Source organism: Rutilus rutilus (assembly GCF_951802725.1).
Source record: "Rutilus rutilus genome assembly, chromosome: 21".
Classification (NCBI taxonomy): Eukaryota; Metazoa; Chordata; class Actinopteri; order Cypriniformes; family Leuciscidae; genus Rutilus; species Rutilus rutilus.
This window is the reverse complement of record NC_140226.1, coordinates 26,365,870-26,382,710: the sequence shown is the minus strand read 5'-3', so window position 1 is coordinate 26,382,710 and position 16,841 is coordinate 26,365,870. Positions and strand designations below refer to the sequence as shown.

General features: G+C 38.3%; 1 protein-coding gene across 6 annotated transcripts in view; it reads right to left on the bottom strand.

Annotated features, from left to right (window-relative positions):
- The window catches only part of asap2a (ArfGAP with SH3 domain, ankyrin repeat and PH domain 2a), a 58,311-nt gene that overhangs the window by 11,295 nt on the left and 30,175 nt on the right, over positions 1-16,841 (bottom strand). For 2 of the 6 annotated variants that reach the window (XM_084392963.1, XM_084392965.1), the window contains exons 3-16: positions 14,954-15,099; positions 14,429-14,503; positions 9,922-9,971; positions 9,621-9,647; positions 9,340-9,420; positions 7,261-7,390; positions 7,075-7,160; positions 6,315-6,390; positions 6,112-6,198; positions 3,978-4,081; positions 3,719-3,788; positions 2,104-2,191; positions 821-869; positions 524-690 (exon numbers count right to left, since the gene is read on the bottom strand). In XM_084392963.1, coding sequence (XP_084249089.1) covers positions 524-690; positions 821-869; positions 2,104-2,191; positions 3,719-3,788; positions 3,978-4,081; positions 6,112-6,198; positions 6,315-6,390; positions 7,075-7,160; positions 7,261-7,390; positions 9,340-9,420; positions 9,621-9,647; positions 9,922-9,971; positions 14,429-14,503; positions 14,954-15,099 — 1,236 coding nt within the window. The remainder of the gene's footprint in view (positions 1-523; positions 691-820; positions 870-2,103; positions 2,192-3,718; positions 3,789-3,977; positions 4,082-6,111; positions 6,199-6,314; positions 6,391-7,074; positions 7,161-7,260; positions 7,391-9,339; positions 9,421-9,620; positions 9,648-9,921; positions 9,972-14,428; positions 14,504-14,953; positions 15,100-16,841) is intronic. The other 4 variants (XM_084392967.1, XM_084392968.1, XM_084392966.1 and 1 more) reach the window with 3 other exon arrangements.

The following is a 16,841-nucleotide window of genomic DNA, read 5'->3' as shown; positions in this document are numbered from 1 at the left end:
CGTTATAAGTATTGTTATCATTATTGTATTAGATTATATTTAAAACATTTATTAAATTATATAATTATTTTATTGTTGTATTCATTATTATTATTTAATTAATGTAATATTTAATAAATATTAAATAAATGCTGCTATTATTATCATCATCATTTTAAAATGACATTATATTTAATAAATCAATTAAATTATATAATAAATAAATGTTATTACTAGCATTATTGAAATACATTATTATATGTAATAAATTAATTAAATTGTTCATTATTAAACAATAATAATAATAATAATAATAATAATCAGCCTTATTGTGGCAGTTTCTTTTCTTTTGACAGGTTGTTTTGTTACGCAGGGCTTTTTCTTTCCTGACAGGTCCAAACAGAGCAGCGTATGCAAATTCAATCATTTTATCAGAGTTCCTTTACTACCAACTTCCGCTTTGTTCTTCCTGTGAGACAATTCAAAACAGCCCCCCTCCCTCTTTCTCCACTTCCTCCTTCCTGTCGATGTCCAGGTTACTCACCGGGAGCTCCACAGTCACAGCAGACGTCGTTCCCCGCCATCCGCTTGACCTCACCCAGGATGGCCTTGGTCAGCTCCTGCACAATGTTGTTCTCGCCAACATGCTGGTCTCCCTTAAAGGCGTTGTTGAGCGCCTCCTCCTTGCTGTTCTGCAGAACTGAGATCCATCTGAGAAGAGACGCGCATGGTTAACGCAAAAGCTGCAGTATTTTGTAGTTACTTTGAGTTACTCTAGAGAATGTCATATGACAGGTTTCAGGACATGACAAGGACGCACAGCACACACAAACACACTAACATTTGACACTCTGGCTCATCCTCTGCCTGGAAATGATACGTTCTGTCATCTAAGAGTGAAAGAAAAAGAGAAAGACTGTGTTAGATCAAAGGACAAATAGAACAAAGTGACTAAAAGATCTGCCCTATATTTTGAGTACAACTCTGAGCAACAATCACTTTTCACACTAATTTGTACCAAAAAGGTCCAAATGTTATTATATATTTTTTTGTCGCAAACAGTTGTGATATCTTACATGAAACACTACAAATAGACAGCACTGTCATTAGGTTGTAATAAACATTGTACGTTGTCCTGGCAAGTTTGATCCAACTTAACTGGCTTGTATAACATTCATACTTTATGTCCTATGAAATTTCCATAAATGTTAGTATTGTTTATACACCATTATAGTATTCATTTATTATTTATTAGTAGTGTTTATCAATATTCTGAATTTTAGTTTATGTATTAGTCATTTTAAAGTTTAGTTTGTTTTTTAATATTTTTTATTTAGCTTCGATTTATTTTTATTTCAGATTCTAGTTTGTCATTGTATTGCTTAAACTTAAAATTTTATTTCAGTTATTTGTTTAAGTTTTTTATCTAATATTTATAATTTATCTTATATTTTGTTCAGCTTGAATTCAATTAACAAAAACGTTTTTTAATAGTTTATAAAATTAAAAAAAATCTACAGATTTCATTTAATAGGGTTATTTAAGAGAAATATATCTGAAGAACCTTTTTTTTTGCACTGTTTACATTTACATTCTGTACCATTTGTTTACACTAGTTTATATTTTTGGTATGGGTGTGTGTGTGCACTTTTCCAATGAGAGACTACATTTCGTTGTATAACTATACAATGACAATAAACGTATTCATTTCAATTCAATTCTACTGAGGAAGAAACGCTTGCATTTCCCTCACAAGAGTGCCACTGTGAGAATCTATTTGGAATGAGGAAAACTGGAAAAAAAACATAAGAGGATGGGGCAGGCAAGATAAGCTCAAACTCTCCCACTCATGGAGCGACACATAAAACTGAACTTGTTTTTCTCTCTGACATTAGTTTCCTGTGGTTAGATGAGATGTTAAAGGAAGCACAGGAACATGGGAGAAAGTCCCTCAGCCAGGGTCACTGTTTCCTCAGCCAATATTTCCTCATAGATAACAACAACAACACAGTTCAACATTCTCAGCCCGGTCTTTAGCAGCCAGGCTTTAACTACGTTTTACAGATCTCCCAAATCGGATTTATAAACATGTGTGTGAAGTAACTGTGACGGGTGTAACCGTACGGGAGATGAGGTCGAAACTTTTCTTCTCCTCTGGGTTGTGCTTCACCTGACAGGTGAGAAGATTGAGTTTGGCAGGAGGTCTGTTAGCCTGAGACAGAGAAACCAGAGAGAAGAGGAGAGAGAGAGAGAGAGAGAGAGAGAGAGAGAGAGAGAGAGAGAGAGAGAGAGAGAGAGAGAGAGAGAGAGAGAGAGAGAGAGAGAGAGAGAGAGAGAGAGAGAGAGAGAGAGAGAGAGAGAGAGAGAGAGAGAGATAACATTTCAGTTACAGATAACATTCAACACATTACACTATCCTAATACCATGCTTTAGTGTTTAACTCAAGGATGAATCCCATAAAAACTATCAAGAAAATGGAAAATGTACAGGTCAGTTTTTTTCGATTTTTGCGTTTTGTCGCGTCCAGTGTAGAGAGTCTCAAGCTGTTGCAGTATGAAGCGACAACTGTAGTGTCGGTGTAGACATGGTGTGATACTAAAAAAAGTCTCATTACTATAATGCAACAAATTATGATTTATTATTAACTGTGAAATATTTATACATAATGGTTGGATTTGTTGTACTGGATTTAATTTATACTGATTACATTTTTATTTTTACATTGCACTACAGTATATTTTTTACTTAAATACAGGAAAAACTACACTCTTAAAGTAATGAGAATCTAACAAGAATAATTACTCGAAAAGAACATTCCAACTCGCACACAAAAAAAACCTAATGGTCCTTAAACAGGATTAATTTTCGTTGTGCAATATTTTGTTTATTTTTTCTATTTCTATTTTTCCAATATTTCACATTCACCTTTATAAATCCCTTCAGAAATGTACGTGTATTTGGCTTTTTTCGTACATATACAAAATTGTCATAACTCAGCAGTTAATTGCTGCCCTAATTTAAAGTGATAGTTTACCCAAAATGTTTTATTCTGTCATCAATCACTCACCCTTATGTCGTTCCAAACCCGTAAGACTCGTTCATCTTCAGAATACAAATGAACACGAGAATGAACCTCATTGGTTCTTACTGAAGCTCAAACTTGTTGCGTAACACGAGAATGAACCTCATTGGTTCTTGCACGTCAAACGAACATTCTTGAGCATCCATTTCCCACAACTGATGTGTGAGTTGATGAATGTTTAAATGTCGTTCCAAACCCCGAAAGTCTTACAGGTTTGGAACGACATGAGAGTGAATGATTGATGGCAGAATTTTCATTTTTGGGTGAACTAACCCTTTAAATGATCAGCCACAGCAAGAACATGCTGATGTTTCGCAATAAGACCACAGATTTAAAAGCTCCAGTAAAAGGTGTAGAACAAAAACTGTTGAATTCCTCTTTTAAACTACACTTCCTGTAATCCTCTCGCCAGTTGTCTTGGTCTTCAAATCTGAACAGCACTGAGGCCAAAGGAAATGGCTCTAGAAAATACACTAGAATGACTAATGATGTTCACCAAGTGGCTAAAAGCCTACTGAGTTAGCACTGCACTAATGAGGAAACTGCCCTGATTTATCAAAGATAATTTCAACTACCCAGATGTTAGTTAGTGAATGTACAAGCATATGAGCACGGAAACCAATCAGATATGAAGAAGGTCAGATGCGGTTACGTACCGTCCCGTGCGAGATGGTCAAATAACCGTTCTTCACTGTGCACTTTCTCTTCTGCCACACTTTCCGCAACCTGAGGAAGGAGGCAGGAAACAGTAAAAGTCACATCAGCATACAACCAAGATTTAAACACCTCCACTGCTCTAAATACATGATCAATTATGCAGGATCATGGACTTTAGTCGCTGTAATGAGTGTGCATTAACTCACTAATATAGCATTTTAATGCACACTCTGTTATGTGATGCCAAAATATGATTACCCATCGCTCTTCTTGTAAAGGTTCCCGCTGCGCTCCGTCCCGTGTTCTTTGTTGCCCTGAGGCTGGTGTAGACTGTAGGTGGCGCTCTGTCTAACCTGTGAGTCCTGTGAGGAGATGCAGATATGTAAGTGTATTCTCTGTACACACAGCAGCAGTGAACCACTGGCATGTTGTCACTCCAGTGAGGAAATGGGAGCAGTGGGCTTCAAGCCTCTCCAGGGAGCTGAGCTCATTTGGAAACGCACTGTTTTGGAACACAAGGCTCTGAGCCAGTAATGAGAACGCTTCCATTTTAGTACTAATGTTTTGAGTTGAGCGAAAGAAAATGCGCTGTATTCTGACGGTGTGTGCTGTAAAAAGCTTGGTTTAATCTGCATTGAATGTTTTTTCTTCTACATTTTGTAAACAAAAGGCAAATGCGCAAATATGTTCATGTATACCAAGTAGGCACTTACTCTCCTAGACTTCGTTGCCAAAGGTCGGTAGCATTAAAGAAAAGAAGAGAGCATTCTTTAGACAGGTTATTCATACATTTTGCACACCAAACTGAAAACAACACTCCTACATACGAATACATTGAATGCATCCAACTCCAAACTTTGGGTAATACCAATAGCCAGTTATTTGTATGTTATGGTTGATAATCAATCAATCCCAAAAAAAAAAAAAAAAACACAAACACTTAAATTCAGGGGGGGGGGGGGGGATATGCTGCTTGAAATGGGAAAAAAAACTGTCAATGTCATCCAAATAAGACTATGTTGCCTACTGAAAAAATTAGGCAGTTTTATTAAAATTAATAAAAAAAATATTATTAGAATAAAAAAAAAAACACATGATCACAAATATATTGTGTAATCCTTTAGTAAACAAGGCTGTCAAAAATAATATAAAAATAAAAAAAATAATAAAATAAAATGAAATGAAATAATAAAATAAAATACATTGTCAGAAACCACATGATCACAGATAATTGTACACACCTATAGTAATAAACACAGTCAATAAATAAAATATATAGGTTGAAAACACTATGATCCCAGATATATTGTGCACTCAATAAACATAGTTATAATAAACAGGGCTGTCAGGTGTAACCTAGTAGTGCAATAATAAGATGGCGGGACAAATAAAACTCTTAGTTGTTCACGTGGAGTTAAGAGGATTGTTAACTTCTGATTATTTGCATTGAGATTATATGTGTGTAATCTCTTAATGTCTGTAATCATATATGCCAAAGCTACTTGCTCAAGAAAACACTTAAATGTCTCGAGACTGATTAAAGCTTAAAGGTGCTCTACAAGGCGCGATGTCACGCGTTTTTTAGGTCAAACATTTTTTTTGTCACATACAGCAAACATCTCCTCACCATCCGCTAGCTGCCTGTCCCCTGAACACACTGTAAAAAAACACTGTCTCTGTAGACACCACAGGCTCCACAAACGGCAAGAAAAACAAACTGGGCTCACCTGCACCACGAAACATAACAAACTGTTCCAGCCAATAAACGACAAGAATGATTTGGGGGTGGGGTTTGGGGTTTGGGGTTTAGTGCACGGATGAGGAGGAGGGAGGGTCTAGCTAGCCTCCGTTTTGTTTGACAATACCTTGAACGTCAACAAGAAGTGACGTCACCCAACATCACTTAGAGCACCTTTAAGGCATACCAGTCAACACTCCCGTTTTCACCTGTTCAGTTTTGCAAACTGTAGCCTACTCACAGATTTGTGGCCTATACCTTATTGTAGAAATCTGTTTTTCTGTATATTGATTTGTTGTGTATTGTTAAGATGAATACAACTGTCTTAACTGAATTTTTCTATGATTTGGCGATGGGGTGTGTAATGTATAGATGACATGAAATCGCACGTGGTTGAACTGAAACCCCCCAAGGTCTCCCGTATTTTGGTACCCAAATGTTGACAGGTATGGCTTAAGGGTGAGAAAATCGGCAGTAAGATGATGCGGTAGAGGTTGATCACCAGTTCAATGCAATGTTTACTGAGAGAAGAGCTGAGCAGAAGTTAAACATTTTAATCGATACACATCAAACGCATCACAGTGCACTGTGAATCGTGTTGTGGTTTTTCTATGGCGGTGAATTGTGAGAGATTTGATTGGAGAAAGGACTAACCTCCTTCTGCTCCACTTGCAGAGATGTCTTTAGCACGTCCCGTAACTGGGTTAGCTGCCTGCGTTCTTCATCTTGTACCTGTTTGATCTGAAGACATAATCAGAAGTGGAAACAGAAGTTTAAAATGAGAACTGATCTTGAGATCAGTGGTGTGAGCCACTTTAGGGCCCGGTATGGCAATGCTTCAGCTGTGAATCTCTCACCGAGTGCAAGTCTGTGGCAAGTTTTTCTATTGAGGGTTTGAGGTTGTCCACTGCTTTGAGACCATCCTGAAAGAAGCTATGACATAAGACAAAATGCCAGTTATTTTCTAAATAATTAAACACAGGCTCCATTTCGGTTAAAATTGAGGACTCAGTTGAGTCCACTGGACTCAATTGAGTTTGACAATGTATGGACAAAAAAAACAACAACCACTCTTTAGAACATTCCTCAGAATATTTTTGTTTGTGTTCCACAGAACAAAGAAAGTCATAGAGGTTTGGAACCACATATGGATGAATAAATGGTAAATGAGTTTAATTTCTGATTGAACTATCCCTTTAATTGCTTTAAACACCCCTTAAAATATAATAAACTAGTGAGCTGCCTAACGACCTTTTTTTTTTTTACGTTTTGCACCTTTTTATGCCCAAAAATGCTGTTTTAGGGCCAATACACACAGAATGCATTTTTGAAGGTCAGTGGAACAGTAAAAAAAAAGCAAGCTCTTGCAACGCCAGATACCCCACTTCCCGGGAGTCTCCTGCAATCTTTTTTTAAAAAGATTAACCATTTAATTTGTGGCCGCATTTTTAGACTGTGACACGCAAAAGATGCGAGACGCAAATGCAAGGGTTAAATATGTCCATCTTGCACGTGTTCACATAGAAAAACAATAGAAAAGTAGCGCAGTGTTCTGTGTGAACCGGCCCTTATGGTGGCCATTGTTTAATACAAACGTTGGCATGTGGCCAGACTTACTTGCACTGTGCATGAAAGTATTTGATGAGATTCTGGAGCAGGTCGACACCTTTCTTGATCTTGATTTCGTTGACTTTGAGGAGGTACTGTAACAAACCAATGGAGGAGACTGAAGCACACACTGCACAGGAAGTGACTATTACAGCACCATAATAGGATTCTCCAATGAAATTAGTCTCTTCTGACCTCACACATCTGAAGCTGAAAGAAACGCCGCTCCTTTTCCATCTCCTCTGCTATCTCCGCTCCACTGATCTCAGTCCGGATCATTCCGTGCTGTCGGGCGTGCTCTTTTTTCTCCTTCTCTATTTTAGAACTGCGCGAAACACACAGACGAACTTAAAAATTCGGACACACAAACACAAACACACGCACAGGAAACACTCATGCAGCAGGGCATTCTTTTCCATATGCTCCAGCGGCATATTGTACCCCACGTTACGGATGCAGCATTTCCTCTGTTGGGAAGGATTCCAGAGAGAGCCTCATGCGTTTGCTTTAGGCCTTTATACGCTCTCAGCTCCAGCGGCCGATCATGAAGCAGGCTGGCCATTTCTGGAACCTCTGCTTTCAGAGTTTGAAGCCTAGCATGGAGATGTGATCAGGAGATGGCTGGACACTAGAAGCCATTTCCAGTACAAAACATTTCTAGTCAGTGAAACTAGAAAAGGTAAAGGCAAAAAAGGATTGCGATAAAATGCATCAAGCGCTGAATGAAGTGATGTGTTAGCACGAGAAGCTGCCTCTGACAACATTTTTGATTTCTGTATTTTAGTGATGAGGAGAAGCCAGACTATTAACTTTTTTTTTTTTACCCAAAAATAAAAATACGTTTTAGGATGTTTACACGACTGATGTACTAAACATGGAAACGTTTTTCCTTGGTGTTTTTTTGTGTACAGACGTTAACATTGTAAAAATGATCCCCGTCCACACGGATCCGCGAAAACGACTAAAAACGCTGTATTATGCATGCCAGGCCAGTAGTTGGAGATGTCACTTTGTAAAGAAACATTGGAAATGCATGCACATGATGTCACCGTTTTCACAAATTTGAGTTTTTTTGAGACGATAATGGGATTATTCTCAAAACGCTGTTGTCATGTAAATGAACAGCCAAAACGCATACGTTTTCTGTATTAAGTTGAAAATGGTGTCGTGTAAATGGCCCCTTAGTGGTTGAAGGGATTGTTCAGCCAAACGAAAAAAAATGACTCACCCTCATGTCATTCCAAAACGCTATGCACTTCTATCCTCTGCAGAACAAAAAATATGTTATTTAAAAAATAAATCAGTTTTGTTTGGTTTTTGTTTCGTGCAATGAAAATCAATGGGGTTCAATGTTGTTTGGTTCTCAATGTTCTTCAAAATATCTTGCGTGTTTCACAGAAGAAAGAAAGTCATACAGCTTTGTTAGAACATGAGGGTGAGTAAATAATGAGAATTTTCCAGAAACCTGTGAATCTTTTTTTGCTTGAGGTATTACGTAAAAACTGTGTCTTTCAAACAGCAATGTCAAGTCTGATTCACTTTTGTGAACCTGTTCTAACACTTACTTAATGGTTCCAAAGAAAATTTTAATTCAGTGAACCGTTTCAGAAACTCGCTGACTAATTTGCACTACTCAATGTTTCCACAAGTCCATTGCAAGGGTTTCTTTTCTTCTTCTTCTTCTTTTTTTTTTTTTTTTTGTAGTCAAACATTTTTTGTGGCTAATTTCATTGCAAAAGCCAGGTAACAAAAACATTTTTAAATATGAAAGCCTATTTAATATTTTTTAAGCTAACGTTCTTCAAAGTAGCTTCCCCGACAATGATTACTTACAATGAGGTATTGCATCTGTACATCTGACAGATGGAAGAAATGAGTCTGAACAGACTCCCTCATGCCAGCACATCACTTCCACGGGTGACTGTAAAGAACAGTCCACCATTTTACTGAAAACAAATCATGTTCAATATCAAACCAGTTAAAAATAAATTAACATAAAATGGTGGAGTGTTGCTTTCATCTTTGGGAGAAAGAAACACACGCAAACGAAGTAAATATGAATCGTGATTTGATGTTTCCTGCTGTTCACCTGCTCTCTCGAGGCACCACATTATTAAATTTTTTTCATATTCTCTGACTATTACACAAACACAGCGAGATCTCTAGCATACTCATCAGCAGGACATTTGCACTAATGAAGCTTGCCACGCAAACTGCAATTTGCGAGAAAGCCGAAAGCTTTGCACAGACACAGAGATTGAAGAGAACTCAAACTGTAGTGGTGGTGACGATGAAAACCAGTTTAATGGAGTTAGGGCCAGTGTCACATTAGAGGCTGGTTTTGTTTCTTTCTGTCTGGAAACATGAAGGTATCGGTCACAATCAGACACCGGAGATTATATCCAGTGATGGGCAAGTGAAACATGTATTTGACTGAGCCAAACTGCCGATGATGGAAAACAGCAATGATATTTATAAAGACAGGACCATAAAAAGCACCTGCCTTTAAAGGTAAATCAATTAATCAAATGATGTGTTATAAGAAAATATATTACCCTTTCAGTAAAGAATGTCCCTTGCAGCTTGGGAAATATATAAGAAGTGCTCTATAAATGTCATACATTGTGGCATGCAGAACAATCAGTGTGATAGCATAGGATAGGAGTACAGGAAGTGAGGTGGTCACAATGACAGCTCATTATCCAGAGTGCTGGGCGGCACTGATCCCTCATTTTGACACTCGGGAAACTGATGCTTCCTTTCAGTTTGATTAATTTTCAGACTAAGATATAAACATAAGCAAACACGCATGACAGAAATTAATCAATGGTTTTAGATTATTTGAAAATGTCTTACACTTTAGTCTCATAGTCTTTCCAGGCTTTGTCAAAGGGCTTCTTGAGATCCTGCAAGAGAGAGAGAGAGAGAGAGAGAGAGAGGGAGAGAGGATTTTCATTAGACAAACTTATGACTCAACTTTTATTTTGACTTCCGCAGTGTAACCCAAATAACTAAAGAAAAACAGGCCACAGAGCTAGACGTTTTACTATCAGCATAATGTCTGGTCCAGGTTGTAGAATTTTATATTTTAATGTTTTTTCCTCTGAACATCATGATATGCCTTCAGCATTGCCATACAATTCAATGTTAGCTCACTGGCTGTGTTGAATGCATTGAGGAACATTAATGCACATTATCAAGATTGTTTAGACTGGATGCATCAGCCGGCCAATCAGATTGGAGCTTGTGTTTTGCACAAAAATGGCAATGCCGTCTGAGGCTTAGATTAGCAGAATAGTGGCATAAAATCACCACTCATTTGCCAAACTCAGTGTGCATCATCACGCATGATGTCATGCTCATAAAGAAAGTACCTGATATAATGCCAGTTGCTGCTTTTTGTAATGACATCATCTGAAAGCTTTAGGGAAATTCTCTGCTTGGACAAACAGAGCTTTCTGCAGCAGCTCTACCGAGAGTTTACACTAATAACAGAAGGCTGTGTTTGCAGAGGAACTTCCTAAGAGTCCTATGCACTCCGCTAATGCGCTTCCATAACAGATGTTACACGCAGCTTGAGTTTAGCAGAAAACAGTCTCATCTGTGCCAACAAAATGTCTCAGTAAGAGGAGTTTGACAAGAAAAATGAGTTCAAGTTCATCCAAACTTGAATCATTGTAATATGAATTAGAAGAGACAGGAAGTGTCGTGCCCATTCAAACAGAGGTGTGACGTGGCAATTTTTTTATTCAAATTACATAAATTATATATCTATACAGGGGGTTGAACAATGAAACTGAAACTCTGGCGAATATAGTGTTGGAGGTTTCATGCCTATATATGCTTCACCGATTTCACATTCCATCAGTAAGAGATGAACAATAGCACAGATGTACATAAAATATTGCAATCCACACAACATAATGGGAGAGTTCAACAGAGGACAAATCGGTGTGCATTTCGCTCATTTGCCGGGCTACAATATCATGGCATCCCCTACTGTGCTTGATGGATGCGTCACTGCCAGGGACTACAGAACCATTCTGAAGGACCATGTGCACCTAATGGTTCAAACATCGTACACTAAAGGTGGTGCCGTGTATCAGCATGATAATGCACCAATTCACACAGCAAGACTTGTGACAGAATGGTTTGATGAACATGAAAGTGAAGTTGAATGTTTCACATGACCTAAAATTCTTGAGACACTTTGGGGTATTTTGGAGAAGCAAGACAGAAAATGTTTTCCTCCACCAGCATCCCATTTGTGACCCTGCCATTGTTTTGGAAGACGATTATATTTCAACTTTTGCACCCAATTACATTACATATTATATAGACTACTATATTAGACACATTGTTTGAAGGAGGAGCATGGTGTAAGATGTGAAATAACTGACTAATAAAATAACTAAATTCGATTAATCGAATACTAAAATGGTGGTTAGATGCAGGTCTAGTCTGCTGCTGTTTTTAAGACCATTCTTGAGGTTTGAATTAGACCTTCATGGCTCATTACAGGAAAGATCTCAATCACCAAAAGGGCTGCTTCAGGATTCAGAGAATGACCTTTTAGCAATTTAGCCAATTCACTCATGAACATAGAAAAGGGACAGAGAGCAAGAGAGAGAAAGAGAGATGCACATTTCTGAATGCCAGTGACATTAAACACCGTTTTGAACTATAAATCATCATTCCTCACCACACAGCACCAGGGAACATGTCTCTAACAAGCTGAGTCACAATGCCATCACCTGGACTTTGAGACCACATCATCTATCAGCCAGAGGGGTCTAAAAAAGCTTGAGTGGGTGGGATTCACAGCTCAGCGGGCTTCAACGCTGACATCACTCCCTCTGAGGCCCACAAAACCGTCTACTCCAGCAAAGTCAGTGGACTGACTGAACGGAGGATGTGTCATTCACAAACACACACTATAAGACAATAGATGCGGAAAAGACAGCAGCATCATCAAGTTGAGGGGTTTTGGCATGATGTCAGCTTATCTGTGCATCTGTTTTATGAGGATTGCAATTCTGAAAACATGCAACTCAAGGTCATGAACAAGGGAACGGTGGGGTCAAGCTTTCTGACATATTACAAACCGTAACATTTACATCAAGGTTGAATTCATTAACATCCAGTGTATCCAGTGAACACTTTGTACAGCATTCATTTTGATTTATAAATATTGAATAGACTGTGGATCCAAAGACAGGTAACAAAACGGATGACCTTGTAATGACACCAAAGACACTTCATTTCAAAGATCCATTTGTTGACGGGTTAATGAGGCACAAGTTCAGGTTAATGACTGGAATGATGGCCCAAGACAAGGCCTGTAATCTCCACCCATTAGCGGCAGTCCCCTACTGTGCTCAGAATCAAGCACAATGCTGATGCAAACCCTCCTGACACCATTAGCATTCCATACCTGCAGGTTAATCGAGGCAGCCGCCGGTATTTTCCCAATCACCTCAACAAGAAACTGACACAAAGCAGGAATTACATCTTCATCTGTCTGAGGTGGATTTATATGAGAATCTGATGCTTCTGCATGGGTTGAGGCCGAACTACTTACTTATTTTAACCAATCATTTTAATCCAGTCAGTTCGCCAGAGTAGAAAAATAGAAAGGTAACTGCGACTTTATATCTCACATTTATTTTTGACTATTTCTTGTTATTGTGACTTTATAGTTTCTTATATTAAAAAATATAATCCAAATTGTAAAAAATAATACAATTTTATATATTTTTAATACAACATTTCTATTAACAAACTCTTAAACCTTAAAAGGCCTGCGAGAAAATACAGTATGGTTTTCTAATGCGATTTGTCTGCTCAAACCAATACGAAAAAACTGCAAAAGGGCTGAATGAAAATGCTAATTTTGTCTCTGACAGTAGGTGGCGCTTATAAGAAAAGCAAAAATACCCAGGTTACCCTGGAACACAAAGAGCTTCACAACTATGCTTTTCTGACACCCGTTTGTCACAGAAAGGAAGTCAAACGGTATTTACGTGTTTTCGAACAGCATTCAGATTTATGTATTCGCTATGGTGTTTATCAAACAATATCAGATACAGTACAAGAGTACAGTGACGAAAGAGCGGCAGATTCTCCCTCCACTATTCATTGTCATTTAACAAAATACTCTTTTCGTGAGTTCCACCAAGTCGCACTTTTATGTAACAGCAACAGCTCAGGACATGTGAACAACAGCGTGAATGTTATTAGTTGACCAGTTTTTCACAGTGCGATGGAAAACTGATAAAAACATCTCTTCGTAAAATATATCTGTTGCATTGACGGCATACGTATATTCGGTATCAGTTTGCACAGACACATTCAAATTAAAATGTTTATCACAGCAAATTTTAAAATCAAAACATTTCGTCTTGGCGTGAACAGGCCTTCAGTATGAGAAATAGTGCTGAGAGGCAGTGATTTTGTGAATGCTACCTCAGATGGAGAGAAACGCTTAGGTCACTGTGTAACACATTACAATAAGTCACTATTAAGACCCAATTAAAGTCTATAGGGGTCTCACTGATTCAGTTAACCATTACCTGTCCTTTCATTTTAACTACACATTACACATACTACAAACTGCACGTACACTTAAGGAATCACATCACCCAAGCAGAATGTCTTTTCAACCCCATCACACAGAGAGAGAGAGAGAGAGAGAGAGAGAGAGAGAGAGAGAGAGAGAGAGAGAGAGAGGTCTCCAGGGAAACGAGACAGGGAGCTGAGTGAAGCGCCTCATTAGGAGTAAATCACATCAGATTCCCCCCTAGAGCTAACAAGACAGAGTCACGTGGTGCAGAGAAGGTCAGGAGATCACAGTGGACATTAATAAACTGAAGTTGCCTAAAAGAACATTCTGAGAATCGGTTCAGTATAGAGCTGCTACCAGCTGTCTTTCGCTCAAGCGTGTTCATGTGAGCATAAACAGACATACAGGGGTCTAAGACTGGTATTAGACTTTCTGCCAAACATATTCAACCAACAGCGTTGGAGAACATTATGTTTAAAAGTTGCATTGCTAATAAAATGTCCAAAAAAGAACAACGACACAGATTTCCAATGACGGAGTTGTCAATTTCTGACAACACGTAACATCAATTAAATGCACAAAAAGTAAACTAAGGGAATTATGGTGTACATTCTTGCAAAAAGTAAAGTGATTACGCATGAAACTCAATATCTGCATGCCAAGGAATATTATCCATCCACTGTGTATTGGCTGACTAGCATGTGCCTAAAACACCTTGAGACAAGCACTGATCAATATGCTGCTGATAAACTGCCAAAAAGCAGAGAAAAAGCATTTATAGATCTAAAGTAATGAACTTACCCCTTTAACCCCTTTCAGATCTCCCTTCAGCAGACTGTCCAATGGGAAGGTAATGATGTTATTCATGTTCTGAAACTAGAGAGCGAAATCACAGCGTTAGACAAATGTCTGTCTTCCCAGCTGTGTAATTGTCTTTTTTATTACGGCAATCAGAGATAAAGACACAAGGAAACAAAACAGTCAATTGCAGCGGGAGAAAAATGTGAGGGTTTGAGTAGTATTCATACAAACACAACGTTAGAGAAATTATTCATTAGGTTTGCAAAATATAACAAGAAAATATTCCAAATCATGAATTACAGAATGACTGAAATGTTAAGCTCAGCTTATTTGAGGTAAAAATACCAGTAATTGCTAAAACACCTTCATGAAAGTTGATCCACCCAGTAGACCAATGACTCAAGATCAGCTTTTGGGCCCAGAGGTCATACAGGTATAATGACCATGGTCAGGTAATATGTTTGAAACCCATTTGCTCTACATAAAAAAAAATAATAATCACAAACGCAAAATAAGTGTCCTCACCAGGTTCTTGAATAGGGCCGTGAGTTCCTTGGTGAAGACTGAGAACTTCAGGAATGCTGATCCCAGGTCAGGATCATCTCTGTACACACAATTCTCTCCGAACTTCTCCAGAGCTTGAGTGTACTGCTCCTCGTTCTCCACATGAGCTACAAACAGAAAGTCAATATTGTCTACATCAAAACTTAAATAAATCCGTAAGCGTTTTAAACTGTGGCTAATTTCATTAAATTAAAAACAGCCACTAAATTCTACGTAGACTTGGAATAATGGAATAATGAAAAAGAACAAGTTTATTAAGGTCTACACACACACACACATAAGCCTAATATTCTTTGAAGTCGCAGTATCGTGCTTTTCTTCACCCCATATTGTTCTTTCCTACTGTTGCTTTCTTTCCTCCAGATTGTGGCATCCTGTATTCCAGCATTATCAGTTACAGTCCACCTATTCACATCTACTTTGCCCAACCACCGACACACAATATAGTCTATTTATTGTTTTAAGGAGTCTTTTCCACACTCTGTTCATTGTTATTGAACGGCAAGACAAAAAGACCCTGATAGAGCCTGATGGAAACTTAAACAAATACAAAAACCCAGAACTTCCTCTTAATTCTCCCAGTTGTCATCCTCTCCAGGGGCAAAGCATGAAAGATAAAAACAAGCAAGCATGTAATTCACTCATGCAGTGATGTTACAAACTCCCCATAGTTTGTCTGCAGGGAAAATGTGTAATTTACAAGTACAGACATGACGTAAAATGTCGGGATGCTAGTCAGCGTGCCAAAGTGTTTGTAATCAACACCTGGAGCTTTTTTCGAGACTCCCTCGTGGGTGAACGTCTTCCCACCACAACTAGTTAAAGCTATCCAGCGCAATTTCCTCAAACAGAGACTGTTGCCAAGAATAGCCACATAGTAGTATTACATAGTCAATGCCTTCTTATGAATAATTTATTCATAACTGATTTGTTTTAGTGCAGTCTGCGATAGTTAGCTTGAGAGCTTTCTCTTTAGGTGACCTATTGTATCTCGATAGGAAGGACACAATGGGACAGGAAGTGAGGCGGTGGTACGCTATCACCCTAAAGCTCGTCCAGAACTGGGGCCATGTGGCGACATCACATCACAAAAACAAAAGGAAGACCTGGAGATGCACTCTAGCAGATCTTAGCGCTCATGTGCTTGAGTAGACTTGGAGCACTGCCCAGGTCACAATAACAGGCATGGTAATTAGATACAGGCTAATAAGGATAATGGATATCTGAAGGTCATATGCTGTGGAGATTCCATTCAATATTGAAACCACAGTTTCTTATACCTGACTGGGAAAGCAGGGATAGGACATCTGTTTATGCTTTATGTCTATTGCCTATTCAGTTTGATGAATGGCTACACCTGCTTCAATAAATAAACACTTAAATACAAGCGAGACCACAAATGTGCAGTATAAGCATTAGCAAAAACTGCTAACTCAAGTTCAAACGCAGGGAGTCCAGATTCCTATTAGCTTGATATCTAATGTAGTAGTCAGGAACTGAACATTTAAAAAAAAAGCTGTTTTCCAAAAACGAATTGCCTCACTGTATACCATAAAAATAGTCAGATGTCTTCTAAACCAACATCCCGACACTAAAATTATCTGAGATGTTCAACATAGACACTAGACAGCAATGTCTTAAGCCCAAAATATACTTCAGTTTAGTCGTGAAAGCTTAGAGAATGTATAGTCTTTTAAAGTATGCATTTGAAAGCATGCAACCATGTGCGAACAAAAGTGCTTGGCACCTGCACACCAGAATGTTTCATCTTCGTCCAGTATCTGCCCCTCACACAATTGCTCTTCAAAGCAGGCATCTATTGTTGTTGTGATCACTAGCAGAACGTTGT